Below are 14,451 nucleotides of genomic sequence, written 5' to 3'. Positions count from 1 at the left end.
AAATTTTTCATCAGTTGATGATGAGGGTGAAGATGTGGCAGGATGACCAAATTCTTCTTGTTCCTCCTGACTGTTATGCAACCCTTTCATCCTTACTGCTATTTCAAACAGAGCTTCTTTTCCTTTACTTAGCTGTTGATCATCTAGAAGAATCCGATGCATTGGGTCTACATAAACAGCTGCCAAAAGAATGTTATTTTGTAATAGTAGCCCCTCTCTCCGTTTCATTGATGTAGCAATGCCACTTGCAATTAACCCTCCTCTTTGGGACAGGCGAAACATCAGGTTCTTCCACTCCTTTAAGAAAATACCTGGAGTTAAGTCTTCTGCTTGTAATTTTTTAGTCACTGTAAATGGGTGCTCTAGCAATTTTTCCAGCTCAGTCACCTGATTCCACTGACTTTCATTTAGCGTCAGTTGAGGGTTAGCCATGTCTACAAGAAAGGTTTTCAGTTCAACCAAGCGCTGAATCATTAAGTAAGTACTGCCCCATCGTGTGACTTGATCAATAACTGCCCCTTTTCCAGCACGTCTCTTCAAAATTGAGTCAACTTTAGGGGTTCTGGCAACAGTAGCCAATTTTCTCACCTTGCCAATCAGTGCAGCAGCATGTCCTTCTTGCAGAATGTCTCTTATAGCCAGCTGTAGCGTATGCACAACACAGCGCATGTGATGAATGAAAGAACATATTGACACAGTTTCAACAAGATCTTCTAAACTATCATGTTGCTGTTCATCTGAAGCAACTTCAGTTTGCTCCTCAGTTACAATACTGTGTTCCTCTATTTCAAACATTTCTGTGTCTGTGGACCCAGAATGTTCGTCTAGCTGCTGGTCACCATCATTACTCTCATTCATTAGCTTAATAATACTTATCATATTTGAAGCATTGTCAGTTACGACAGAAAGAACTTGCTCTTTTTTAAGTTCATAGTCTTGCGGAACCTTTTCCACCAAGACCTGGAGAAACTCACTGGTGTGATGAGCTTTGGTGTCTTTTACTGCCAATGTCTTGGTAACTATTTCATTTTTGTCACAAACAAATCGGACATTGATGGCAAAATAGTTCACTCTGTGACGTGTGGAGGCATCCATTTTAAGAAACAGAAAGTGTCCCTTGAGAGTTTTTTTAAGTTCTTCCTTTTGTTTAAAAGCTTCTTCAATTACTAATTTTCTAATACTCTCTCTCTCCAGAGAAACACCAAGCTTGCGGGCCATTTCCCCATTCAGACACATAAAAGCTGGTCGTGAAAATAATGAAATAGGCACACTATCCTTTACAACAAGCTCTATGATCTGTTTTTTAAATGTATCTACTGTCATTGTCACACTAACTTTGTCACTGACAAAATATCTTGCAACTGATGGCTGCAAAGTTCTCTGCTCCTTTGTTTGGCTGGAAGAGCTGGGCACTGGTTCATTGGTTTGGATGCAGTCTTTCTCATCCACTGCTTTCAGTACTTCTGGATGAAAGCGCTGTAAATGTCTCTTTAGATTAGAAGCTCTGGTAGGAGCATTTTTATCTTTGCCTGAATATGCACTCATCTTGGCTTCACAGCATTTGTTTTCGTCTGGATGATTTGTCATACACTGACAGACATAATGTTTTCTATCTTGAGTGATGGTGAAATGTTCAAATACAGCTGATTTAATGTGATGCTTCTTTGACATTCTCAGGTTTTTAATTCTGCATTCACAATCCAAATGACAGTTGTTTTTCCTAAAAACAATTGTACAAAATTATTGCCAGGTCGTACAACTGATATAGTGGTCAGTAATACTGTTATTATTCCTCATGTACTCACAGTTAACTGATGCAAAGTTTGTTGAAAGGATAATACTTCTTACAGTCTTCCTCTTCTGAGTAGCAGGCAGCTGTGAGATGCTTGGAAGACGCACACCTAGTATGATCTAGTCTAGAGGAGGAGCTTTACTACTAAGAATTTGCAACATATTTTCACTTTCAGTTTCATACATTGTAAGTAGGGGGGTTGGGGCAGCATGAGGTTAACCAAGTATAAGATTAGATAAGGGCAGTGGAGAACAGTGACACACAAGAAGTAAGAAATGTCTCTATCTCCAGCAGAACTGCTTATCACTGTTGTTCATAGTTTGATAGAACATATATATTTGAGTAACATTTATAAAATTCATACGAAAGTTCAATTATGAAATATTAATACATTTTTTTTAAAGCTGGAGTCGGTACATTTCTACCGACTCCGACTCCAACCAAAACTAACTCCGACTCCACGACTCCGACTCCACAGCCCTGATTACAATGCAGGAAGGTAACCTTCAATTCAATAGATGAGGCTCCAAAAAATAGGGTAATACTAATCTGGCTGCAGCTACAGGGCACAAGCCAGAAAAAAAGCTCCTCTATCTACTCCTATATAGTGTTTGCAACCAACCAATGTATATGGATACGGATGGATGCACACTAATAGGAGAATTAATGAAAAATGAGCTGCAATAAAAGAAAAACATGTATGAGGCAGTGACGCACGCTGAGCGGCCTACAACCAGACGTGGCTGCAGGACACACTACAGCGTGAGCTGCACTCACACACAGAGACCTCTCAGCCGTGAACAGTGCAGATAACTGGGCACTAGCACTGAAAGGCTGCAGTAAGGCTCCGCTGTCTACTCCTATAGTGTTTGCAACCAATGTATATGGATACGGATGGATGCACACTAATAGGAGAATTAATGAAAAATGAGCAGCAATAAAAGAAAAATATGTGTGAGGCAGTGACGCACGCTGAGCGGCCTACAACCAGACGTGGCTGCAGGACACACTACACAGCGTGAGCTGCTCTCACACAGACCTTGCAGACAGCTTTGAACAGCGCTGCAAGGCAAAAGAAAGCTACACTGATTGATAATGTAGCCTGGGTAAAGCACAATATTATTTGGAAAATCGCTATCTCTAACTGTCCCTCAGAGTCTTGAACAGCAGCCTGTCCCTAACTGAATTCACAGCAGAGTGAACCCGAAATGGCGGCGGCTTTTATACTGCATCATGACATCATTTCAGCAGCCAATCACAGCCATGCCATTAGTTAACATGCCTACATGCCTAAAAGGATGTGCTCACACTTCTGAGGATTGTCATTGGCTGAATCAAATCAAACTGGCTCATAGCAGTATGGGAACTTCCGATTCCGGTATTCGATATGCAAAAAGTATCGGAACTCAGTATCGGAATTCCGATACCGCGAATATCGGCTGATACCCGATATTTGCGGTATCGGAATGCTCAACACTATTTGTGACGCAACAGCGACCTCAGCAGCGATCTCGCTACGTTTGACAGGTAGCAGCGACCAGGCCCCTGCTGTGAGATCGCTGGTCGTATCGGAATGAGCTGGACATTTTTTGATCGTTGAGGTCCCGCTGGGTAGCATGCATCGGTATGTTTGACACCTTACCAATGACCTCGTTAGCGACTCCGAAGCGGGACACCTAGGTGTGGATTTGCGTTAATTTGAGGCCTGAATCGTCAGAGTAGCTGCTATGTGACAGGGTCCTAACGACCGCCGACATCGTTCCAAAGGTTGCTACGGGTCGCCGTATCGTTGCTGCGTCGTTGGGAAGATCTGACTGTTTGGCATCTCACCAGCGACCACGTAGCGACGCAGCAATGATCCCTACCAGGTCGTATCGTTGTCAGGATTGCTGTAGTGTCGCTGAGTGTGATGGGAGCTTAACATCCGTGCCTGCCGATACTGGTGGGTTCCTTAAACATTAGTGTAATGTGTATGAGGGTCATAAGACTTTATTCATTGCATAAACTCTAGCTTTATTGTGAATAAAGAATAAAAAGTACTCAAGATTATGCCCGTATATACAATGGATATCTACTGTACCTCTCCCGACTCATCTATACATGCATCTTGGCAAAGCGATCCTTTGTTCTCTATGAAATAGCTGCTGCCATGCACCTCCGGTTGAAGATCATTTTATGGAGAACCAAAGGATCAACCATTGGAAATTCAACTTGCCAGGTCCTTCCCTTCCCCAACATAATCTGTCGGGGAAGAGACAGGAGGCCTCCATACACATTAGACTGTTGGCCTATTCTGACGATAATGGTGAGTTTAGTCAACATTGGTAATGTGTATAGGGGTCTTTAAATTTGAGAATTTGTAATTACACAACTGTTTCAGTTCTTAAAGCTGATTAAACCATCTATTGTTTATATAAAGGATTGTTCACTAAATGGCCGATATTATTAGGGACATTTCCTATTGACATACTGTACGCATTAGTAAATTGTTTCATCCTGAAGTGATAATGGGATGGCACTCAGCCCAATGTAAGACTATGGGGCAGTGCAGATCTGTGATGTTTTATCAGGTGGCACTCAGCCCAATGTTATACTATGGAGCAGTGCAGATCTGTGATATTTATCAGGTGGCACTCAGCCCAATGTTATACTATGGGGCAGTGCAGATCTGTGATGTTTTATCATATAGCACTCAGCCCAATGTTATACTATGGGGCTGTGCAGATCTGTGATGTTTTATCAGATAGCACTCAGCCCAATGTTATACTATGGGGCAGTGCAGATCTGTGATGTTTTATCAGATGGCACTCAGCCCAATGTTATACTATGGGGCAGTGCAGATCTGTGATGATTTATCAGATGGCACTCAGCCCAATGTTATACTATGGGGCAGTGCAGATCTGTGATGTTTTATCAGATGGCACTCAGCCCAATGTTATACTATGGGGCAGTGCAGATCTGTGATGTTTTATCAGATGGCACTCAGCCCAATGTTATACTATGGGGCAGTGCAGATCTGTGATGTTTTATCAGGTGGCACTCAGCCCAATGTTATACTATGGGGCAGTGCAGATCTGTGATGTTTTATCATATAGCACTCAGCCCAATGTTATACTATGGGGCAGTGCAGATCTGTGATGTTTTATCACATGGCACTCAGCCCAATGTTATACTATGGGGCAGTGCTGATCTGTGATGTTTTATCAGATGGCACTCAGCCCAATGTTATACTATGGGGCAGTGCAGATCTGTGATGTTTTATCAGGTGGCACTCAGCCCAATGTTATACTATGGGGCAGTGCAGATCTGTGATGTTTTATCAGATGGCACTCAGCCCAATGTTATACTATGGGGCAGTGCAGATCTGTGATGTTTTATCAGATGGCACTCAGCCCAATGTTATACTATGGGGCAGTGCAGATCTGTGATGTTTTATCAGGTGGCACTCAGCCCAATGTTATACTATGGGGCAGTGCAGATCTGTGATGTTTTATCATATAGCACTCAGCCCAGTGTTATACTATGGGGCAGTGCAGATCTGTGATGTTTTATCACATGGCACTCAGCCCAATGTTATACTATGGGGCAGTGCTGATCTGTGATGTTTTATCAGATAGCACTCAGCCCAATGTTATACTATGGGGCAGTGCAGATCTGTGATGTTTTATCAGGTGGCACTCAGCCCAATGTTATACTATGGGGCAGTGCAGATCTGTGATGTTTTATCAGATGGCACTCAGCCCAATGTTATACTATGGGGCAGTGCTGATCTGTGATGTTTTATCAGATGGCACTCAGCCCAATGTTATACTATGGGGCAGTGCTGATCTGTGATGTTTTATCAGATAGCACTCGGCCCAATGTTATACTATGGGGCAGTGCAGATCTGTGATGTTTTATCAGATAGCACTCGGCCTAATGTTATACTATGGGGCAGTGCAGATCTGTGATGTTTTATCAGACAGCACTCGGCCCAATGTTATACTATGGGGCAGTGCAGATCTGTGATGTTTTATCAGATAGCACTCAGCCCAATGTTATACTATGGGGCAGTGCTGATCTGTGATGTTTTATCAGATAGCACTCGGCCCAATGTTATACTATGGGGCAGTGCAGATCTGTGATGTTTATCAGATAGCAGTCGGCCCAATGTTATACTATGGGGCAGTGCAGATCTGTGATGTTTTATCAAATAGCACTCAGCCCAATGTTATACCATGGGGCAGTGCAGGTCTACAATTATTTATTTTCTTCTTATTTCGATTTGGCCTGAGAAAACAATCGCAGCATGCTTGTAGGTGCATCCGATGACTGGATAATGCTTATTCAAACAAGACTATGGGTGCGTGTGAAACATCAGACTGCACTCGGGTGTCATTTGAGTGCAGTCCGATTTACACGCACAGAGACAATGGAGAAATTAAGTTCTCAGTCTCCTACGTACCTGTGCTGTGATTCTGTCAACGAGAAAATCGGATCATACTAAGGTGACACTCGGACCAAGCTTTGACAGAGTTTGAGCTGAGTGTCATTAGCGTAATGCGCCCTATTCTGTCACATGAGAGAATCGATGGCCGTGTGACTGAGGTCCATGGAGTACTGTTTCCAAAAGGAAATGACCTCCATATGCAAGGAACTGTATATAACATCTAGGATAAAATCAATGAAAACCGTCTTTTTCGGACTATAAGACGCTCCTAGGTTTTAGAGAAGGAAATTAGGAAAAAAAAATGAAGAAAAACATGTGGTCAATTCTGTACTTAATATCCTCTATCCTGGTAAATATGGTCCCCTAATCCCCATCCTTATACACACGGCCCCTTATCCCTATTCTGGTATGCATGACCCCTCATCCCTATCCTGGTATGCATGGCCTCCTCATCCCTATCCTGATATGCATGGCCCCCTCATCCCTTTCCTTGTCTGCATGTCTCCTCATCCTTATCTTTGTCTGAATGGCTCCTCATCCCTATCCTGGTATGCATGGCTCCTCATCCCTATCCTGGTATGCATGGCCCCATCATCCCTATCCTGGTATGATTGGCCCCACCCCAGTCCTGCTATACATGGTCCCATCCTTATCCTGGTATGATTAGCCCCACCCCCATCCTGGTATACATGGTCCCATCAGAAAAGATTAAAAAAAACAAACCACCAGAAAAGATTAAAAAAACAAACCATTTCACTTACTTTCCTCCGCTCCCTCGCAGCGTCCTGCGCCGTTGCCAGCAGCTGCTTAATGCTTGTAAGCAGTGCATGGAAGGGACGTCATGTGCTGATCACAAGCAGAGCACCACTGCTGGAATACTCACCGGGACTGTTCATCGGAGTGAGTATTCATTGCTCTTCAGTAGCGAGCAGTGTCAGCCGGAGCCTTCCTGCTGATGCCAGCGGTCACGTGAGCCGATACGTAAGAGAAATACAATGAATAATCTGTGCGTTGTATGTATCCTGGTGTTGTGGCAATGGCCGTAGTGTGAATTTGCACCTATATATTGCTGTTATCAGTCAGCATCTAATTCTTGTATGTTCCATCTAGTCACATGATCTCATTTCCCTAAATATTATATTGGTTACCCAAAGCGGTTGTAAAGCCATGAATGCTAATATTTTAATGGGCTCAATATAATTAGGCAGTTTACCTTTTGTGACCCTAGAGCACTGCAGTGCATTGGGGCATGGCGATGCACTTCCAGCTTCTCTGCCTCACATTGAATTCCCTGCCTAGCCAGTCTCATCTGGTTGGTTGCTCTGATACATTGCCAACAACCTGTCAATCAACCAATGGAGGGTGGCGCTTGGTACTTCAAAAAGTTGAAGAGGTAGAGATGCATCATCTCCCCCCAATGCACTTCCAGACTGTAGTATGCTAATCTGCAAAACGTGATTTCTCTCTGCAGCAGCAACACTCTGAGGTCATATAGGCATCGACTGTCTTATCTTTTAAAGGGATACACAGTCATATAAAAATGGTAGAAGTGTTGGACCCTAAGGTTGTTTTTATGCATTGTCCTAATTAAAAACCAATGGTGGCAGGCCACACCACTGCTATGGAGTGCCTGAGCTTGGGGGCCTGAGGATGAACAGCCTCGACCCCTGCTTTGCATCTTCTCACGTTTTATGGCAGAAGTGTGGAGGATTTGTATGACGCATGCTCACACGTTGTCTGGCGCATGCTAACACGTTGATACCTGCAGGCAACTGCTGCAATTGGAGCTAGCGCTGTAAGCAGCAGTTTATCTTTTTGGATGCCGCTATGAACAATGACCAGTGGTTAATGAGGAGGTCCCTCTATCATCTCCATTGGGGCTTCACAGCACCTGATGGGCAGCCGGGAGCCCTGTTGGGAAGGGCCCATTTGGAATGGAGCCCTAGATTTGAGTGTACACCCCTATGTCCTATCTCAGTCTCTGGCCATATATTTTTTAAAAGTATACCGAGCACAAGCTAAACGTTTTCAACTAATAGATGTGTTCGTGGCATTCTCCTGTTACATTGTTGACCTTGGGTTGAGATGCACTCGGGCATAGAAGCAACGGAAAGTTTCACATAGGCACAACTTTTCTTTCTGTTCCTGAGTTACACGACATTGGATGGCAGGAGTTATTACCAGACATGACTCATACTCGGTTAATTTATCTCTTTCCCTAGATTCTCAGCAGTCCACAAAGACTTTTTGATCTTGCTGGGCCATGTATTTCTGAACAAGAAACCAGGAAACGATCCATATCAAAAAGGAAGTCCCATCTGGACCTGTTAAAGCTGTAAGTACTTATGTTTGTTACTTCTAAAAACTTTCATTTGTAAGTTTATTTTGAGCATCGAAAATTCAGGATTTTATTTGTTACTAATGCTTAGGAAATTATAGAAAAAATAATGATAATGGCTGATCAATAAATTTTAGCTGGTCCCCACCTATCTTTGTAACCACTTCAGTCTCTGTTGCCTGTATGCATTGAAGAAAACCTTTGTGGCCAGATGCATTTATTACTACATTTTTATTGTAGATTTGCTTTCATATATTTCTAGGAGGAGTAATAGAGGACTTGTATATCTCATAAAAAATAACAATAATACAGGATCTTTTTTCATATAAGTATGTACTGAAACAGACATTAGAAGACCTGCCACATGTCATCTTTATTTTTTTACAAATTGGAACTAATGGGGTTTTAAGATTTACATTAATAAAGTGCAACAAGAATGAGATATGTCACCTTGTACTTTGTGATTTGTCTTGTAGGATTATGGATGGGATGGCAGAAGCATGTATGAAAGGAGGCATCGAAGCTTGTTATGCTTCGGTGTCTTGTGTCTGCGCATTGCTTGGAGCTTTGGATGAAATGAGTCAAGGAAAAGGTCTTAAAGACGCTCATGTCCAACATCTTCTAAGACGGCTTGACGAGCTGAGAGATGGAGCGGAATCAAGCAGAGAATCCATGGAAATTAATGAGGCAGATTTCAGGTGGCAAAGACGCGTTTTATCCTCTGAACATACACCTTGGGAGCTGGGAACAGAAAAGAGTCCTGATATTAGTATTAGCGTGACCACGGACACTGGACAAACCACCTTAGAAGGAGATTTAGGACAGACTACTCCAGAAGATAACCTAGATGGGCAAGGAGATAATCGTAATAAAGATCCAGAGCTGGATGTTGTAGATCAACCAGATGTTGTCCAAAGGAGTCATATTACCGTTTACCCCGATATAACAAACTTCCTGTCCGTTGAGAGTAGGACAAGGTCTTACGGCTCAAGGTACAGTGAGAGTAACTTTAGTGTTGACGAGCAAGATCTCTCTAGGACAGAATTTGACTCATGTGATCAGTACTCTATGGCTGCAGAGAAAGATTCGGGTAGATCTGACGTCTCGGACATTGGTTCCGATAACTGCTCGCTGGCAGATGAAGAGCAAACTCCCCGAGACTGTCCTGGTCATAGGTCATTGCGGACTGCTGCTTTATCTTTAAAACTGCTGAAAAACCAGGAGGCAGATCAGCACAGCGCACGGCTGTTTGTCCAGTCTCTAGAAGGTCTTATCCCTCGCCTCCTGACACTGCAGAGGATGGAGGAAGTTGATTCCACGCTGCAGAATTTTGCTTCAACATTTTGCTCCACTTTACAAGCTGGTAACTATTCATTGTGCAGTAGTGGGACACTGTACATCTGTAGTCAGGCCTGCTCAGGAATGCTACCTAATGATATTCCACTGGTAGGATTTTAGTCCATTTATTATTAAGCAATCATCAAATATTCTTAGACCTAGTCATGTCAAAAATTGCATGCATGAGCAACAAAGCATATTATTAACTGGTCATGATTTTGCGAATTGATGGTATGATCACACATAGCAGCATATTACATTAGAAGGAAAGTGGATGAGAATTTGATACATTTCATTCACATGTTGTGGGAAGAGAAATACTTCCAAAAATGTACCTGTGGTGCAGATTGTAAATCTGCAGCATGTCCATATATGCTGCGGATTTTGTTTGCAGTATTCACCCTTTGCAATGCATTTTGGAGCTTCAGTCGCTGACTATAATATTTAGGGTAGAGTATACACGGGCGCTACCTAGCTACAAATTATAACTCGGATGCAACTGGTAAGGGACAGGACTGTGTCGGTTCCTGTTTAAAACTGAAAAACTGTGTAATTATATAGCTTACCGCGCTATACTGAGCAGATGTATGAAGCAGGAAAGAAGTCTATAGTGGACAAAAAGGGAGTATTTATGCAGTTATCAATACTTACTTCTATATGAAGGGGTTGTAGAATATTCTTTATAGTTTAAGGCGCTTATCTGGCGGATATCTCGCCAATGGTATTGTGTTGTTGATTTCTTGTAGTGGTCAGTGATGCTAATCAAATAATAAGGATAGAATTAAAATAACAGTAATATTAATATCCCATGCTGAACCTTTTATATTCACTGTACTCACTAGTATTTTCTAAGTATTTCTATTCCCTTCGGGGTGGTACCGTGGTGTTTGCTGATAGCCCAATTTCACAGTGCTGTACAGATAAAATTGGATCCAATTAATACTAGTAACCGTGAACTGGATAATGAGTCTATAAGGGTACCTCTGCACTTACTTGCACTTGGTTTTAGTATTGAAAAAGTAAGCAGGAACAATATCCTCTCATATGAGCATTGTAATGGAGCTTTAGTTATAAAAAGTTTGCTTTTACTGCATAATAGTAGTGGCCACCAAATCATCAGTGGATTCTGATAGAATGCTTAAGGTAATTCCTGCTAGCTGAACGGAGCAGGAGCGATGTTTGCTCGTTATGGCAAGGCACTAAACAGAAAAAAACAACCACTTAGTATAGTGTTGTTAGAGTGATCAGTCAGTCCTAATAGGACTCGTCTGGACTTACTTGTACCGCTTGTTGAGTCCCGCAATATGCCCAGGTGGTGGCTGTTAGCGAGGCGATAGCTGTAAGCAAGGAGGATGAGACTGCACCGCACGTGGCGGGGGAGCGGGTGAACGCCAGCACCTCGTGTGCTCCGGCCGGAAGCAGCAGCGAGGACGCGGCGCGATTAGGGGGCGGAGCTATGTGACGTCACAAGCTAGGCAAACAGAGACGGGTGCGCAGAGGGACTTAACAAGCGGTACAAGTAAGTCCAGACGAGTCCTATTAGGACTGACTGATCACTCTAACAACACTATACTAAGTGGTTGTTTTTTTCTGTTTAGTGCCTTGCCATAACGAGCAAACATCGCTCCTGCTCCGTTCAGCTAGCAGGAATTACCTTAAGCATTCTATCAGAATCCACTGATGACTTGGTGGCCACTACTATTATGCAGTAAAAGCAAACTTTTTATAACTAAAGCTCCATTACAATGCTCATATGAGAGGATATTGTTCCTGCTTACTTTTTTCAACACTAAAACCAAGTGCAAGTAAGTGCAGAGGTACCCTTATAGACTCATTATCCAGTTCACGGTTACTAGTATTAATTGGATCCAATTTTATCTGTACAGCACTGTGAAATTGGGCCATCAGCAAACACCACGGTACCACCCCGAAGGGAATAGAAATACTTAGAAAATACTAGTGAGTACAGTGAATATAAAAGGTTCAGCATGGGATATTAATATTACTGTTATTTTAATTCTATCCTTATTATTTTATTAGCATCCACTGACCACTACAAGAAATCAACAACACAATACCATTGGCGAGATATCCGCCAGATAAGCGCCTTAAACTATAAAGAATATTCTACAACCCCTTCATATAGAAGTAAGTATTGATAACTGCATAAATAATCCCTTTTTGTTCACTATAGACTTCTTTCCTGCTTCATACATCTGCTGACTATAATATTTGCCGAAAAAAATGGAGCTTTATGCAGCTTTTCTTTTCTTGTGAAAATTATTTATCCTTTCAGTTGAACCTTATGGACCCCATTATACAGTAGATACGGAAAGTATTCAGACCCCTTTAAATTTTTCTCTCTGTTTCATTTCAGCCATTTGGTAAATTCAAAAAAGTCCATTTTTTTTCTCATTAATGTAAACTCTGCACCCCATGTTGACTGAAAAAGAAGCCAGAATCGTTGAAATTTTTGCAAATTTATTAAAAAAGAAAAACTGAAATATGACATGGTCATAAGTATTGAGACACTTTGCTCAGTATTGAGTAGTAGCACCCATTTGAGCTAGTACAGCCATGAGTCTTCTTGGGAATGATACAAGTTTTTCACACCTGGATTTGGGGATCCTCTGCCATTCTTCCTTGCAGATCCTCTCCAGTTCTGTCAGGTTGGATGATGAACGTTGGTGGACAGCCATTTTCAGGTCTCTCCAGAGATGGTTCAATTGGGTTTAGGTCAGGGCTCTGGCTGGGCTAGTCAATAATGGTCACAGAGTTGTTTTGAAGCCACTCCTTTGTTATTTTAGCTGTGTGCTTAGGGTCATTGTCTTGTTGGAAGTTGAATTTTTGGCCAAGTCTGAGGTCCAGAGCACTCTGGAAGAGGTTTTCATCCAGGATATCTCTGTACTTGGCCGTGTTCATGTTTCCTTCAATTGCAACCAGTCGTCCTGTCCCTGCAGATGAAAAACACCCCCAAAGTGTGATGCTGCCACCACCATGTTTCACTGTTGGGATTGTATTGGCAGGTGATGAGCAGTTTTCTCCACACATACTGCTGAAAATTATCACCAAAAAGTTCTGTCTTCGTCTCATTAGACCAGAGAATCTTATTTCTCATAGTGAGTCCTTTATGTATTTTTTTTTTTTATTTTTTTTTTTAGCAAACTCTATGCAGGCTTTCATATGTCTGGCACTGAGGAGAGGCTTCCGTCGAGCCACTCTGCTATAAAGGCCTGACTGGTGGAGGGTTGCAGTGATAGTTGACTTTGTGGAACTTTCTCGCATCTCCCTACTTCATCTGTGGAGCTCAGCTACAGTGATCTTGGGGTTCTTCTTTACCTCTCTCACCAAGGCTCTTCTCTCACGATTGCTCAGTTTGGCTGGACGGCCAGGTCTAGGAAGACTTCCGAAACTTCTTCCGTTTAAGGATTATGGAGGCCACTGTGCTCTTAGGAACCTCTTGGGTACTGCAGAAATTCTTTTGTTACCTTGATCAGATCTGTTCCTTGCTACAGTTCTGTCTCTGAGCTCTTTGGCCAGTTCCTTTGACCTCATGATTCTCATTTGGTCTGACATGCACTGTGAGGTCTTATATAGGCAGGTGTGTGCCTTTACAAATCAAGTCCTATCAGTTTATTTAAACACAGCTGGACTCCAATGAAGGAGTAGAACCATCTCAAGGAGGATCACAAGGAAATGCACAGAATGTGACTTAAATATGAGTGTCTGAGCAAAGGATCTGAATACTTATGACCATATGATATTTCAGTTTTTCTTTTTTAATAAATTTGCAAAAATTTCTACATTTCACTTTTTTTTTCAGTCAAGATGGGGTGCAGAGTGTACATTAATGAGAAAAAAATGAACTTTTTTGAATTTACCAAATGGCTGCAATGAAACAAAGAGTGAAAAATTTAAAGGGGTCTGAATACTTCCCATACCCACTGTAAGTGAGAAGGATTTGGTGGGCACCATTGCTGTCCATTTTCTGATGTGCAGAGCGAAGACGTTTGTTGGAGAAATTTAGTCACAGCTTGCTTCGCTCTCCTCTTAGAAAACGCATGAACATTTCATCGAGTGGCATGTTCATGTATCTGGGGACGTCGGGAGAGATAACTGATGACTAAATGAGCAGTCGGCCATCAGCTATTTTATGTCTGTGGCCAGCTTTAATTATTGAGTTCATGATTTGCATTTAGTCCCATTGCTACTGCAGTATAAATTCAGGCACCTATCCAGACTGCCTTTACTAAATTTTTGTGTCTGGGGAAATAAAGATCTGGTGGTGGTTGTTTAATCTCCCGGTCCTTGTGTTTGCTGGGGAGACGGGCTGTTTCCAGATGAATCTGGCAGCAGCTTTCATGGAGAACACAGGAATGCTTAGTTGAGCCAATCATTCCTGTGTATGGAGGTGTCGGGAGAGATAGCAGTTGTGTGAATGTCCATCTGACTGCTATCCAACTTGTATATAGGCTTTGCGTTAAACTAAATGGATACCGTGTTGTTGGGTCTCCACCTCACACCACTGATTGTGATTTGTCTCTGTCTTCACCT

At 42.4% G+C, this 14,451-nt stretch overlaps 1 protein-coding gene across 3 annotated transcripts in view; it reads left to right on the top strand.

The window, feature by feature from the left end:
- The window catches only part of ARFGEF3 (ARFGEF family member 3), a 157,074-nt gene that overhangs the window by 89,245 nt on the left and 53,378 nt on the right, over nt 1-14,451 (top strand). For all 3 annotated transcript variants that reach the window (XM_073575732.1, XM_073575731.1, XM_073575730.1), the window contains 2 exons: nt 8,444-8,556; nt 9,036-9,922. In XM_073575732.1, the coding sequence (XP_073431833.1) occupies nt 8,444-8,556; nt 9,036-9,922 (1,000 nt within the window). The remainder of the gene's footprint in view (nt 1-8,443; nt 8,557-9,035; nt 9,923-14,451) is intronic.

The sequence above is a fragment of the Dendrobates tinctorius genome, unplaced genomic scaffold, assembly GCF_039654945.1.
Source record: "Dendrobates tinctorius isolate UK_male_01 unplaced genomic scaffold, ASM3965494v1 ptg000046l, whole genome shotgun sequence".
Classification (NCBI taxonomy): Eukaryota; Metazoa; Chordata; class Amphibia; order Anura; family Dendrobatidae; genus Dendrobates; species Dendrobates tinctorius.
The sequence above is the reverse complement of the archived record's forward strand: the minus strand, read 5'-3'. Positions and strand labels throughout refer to the sequence as shown.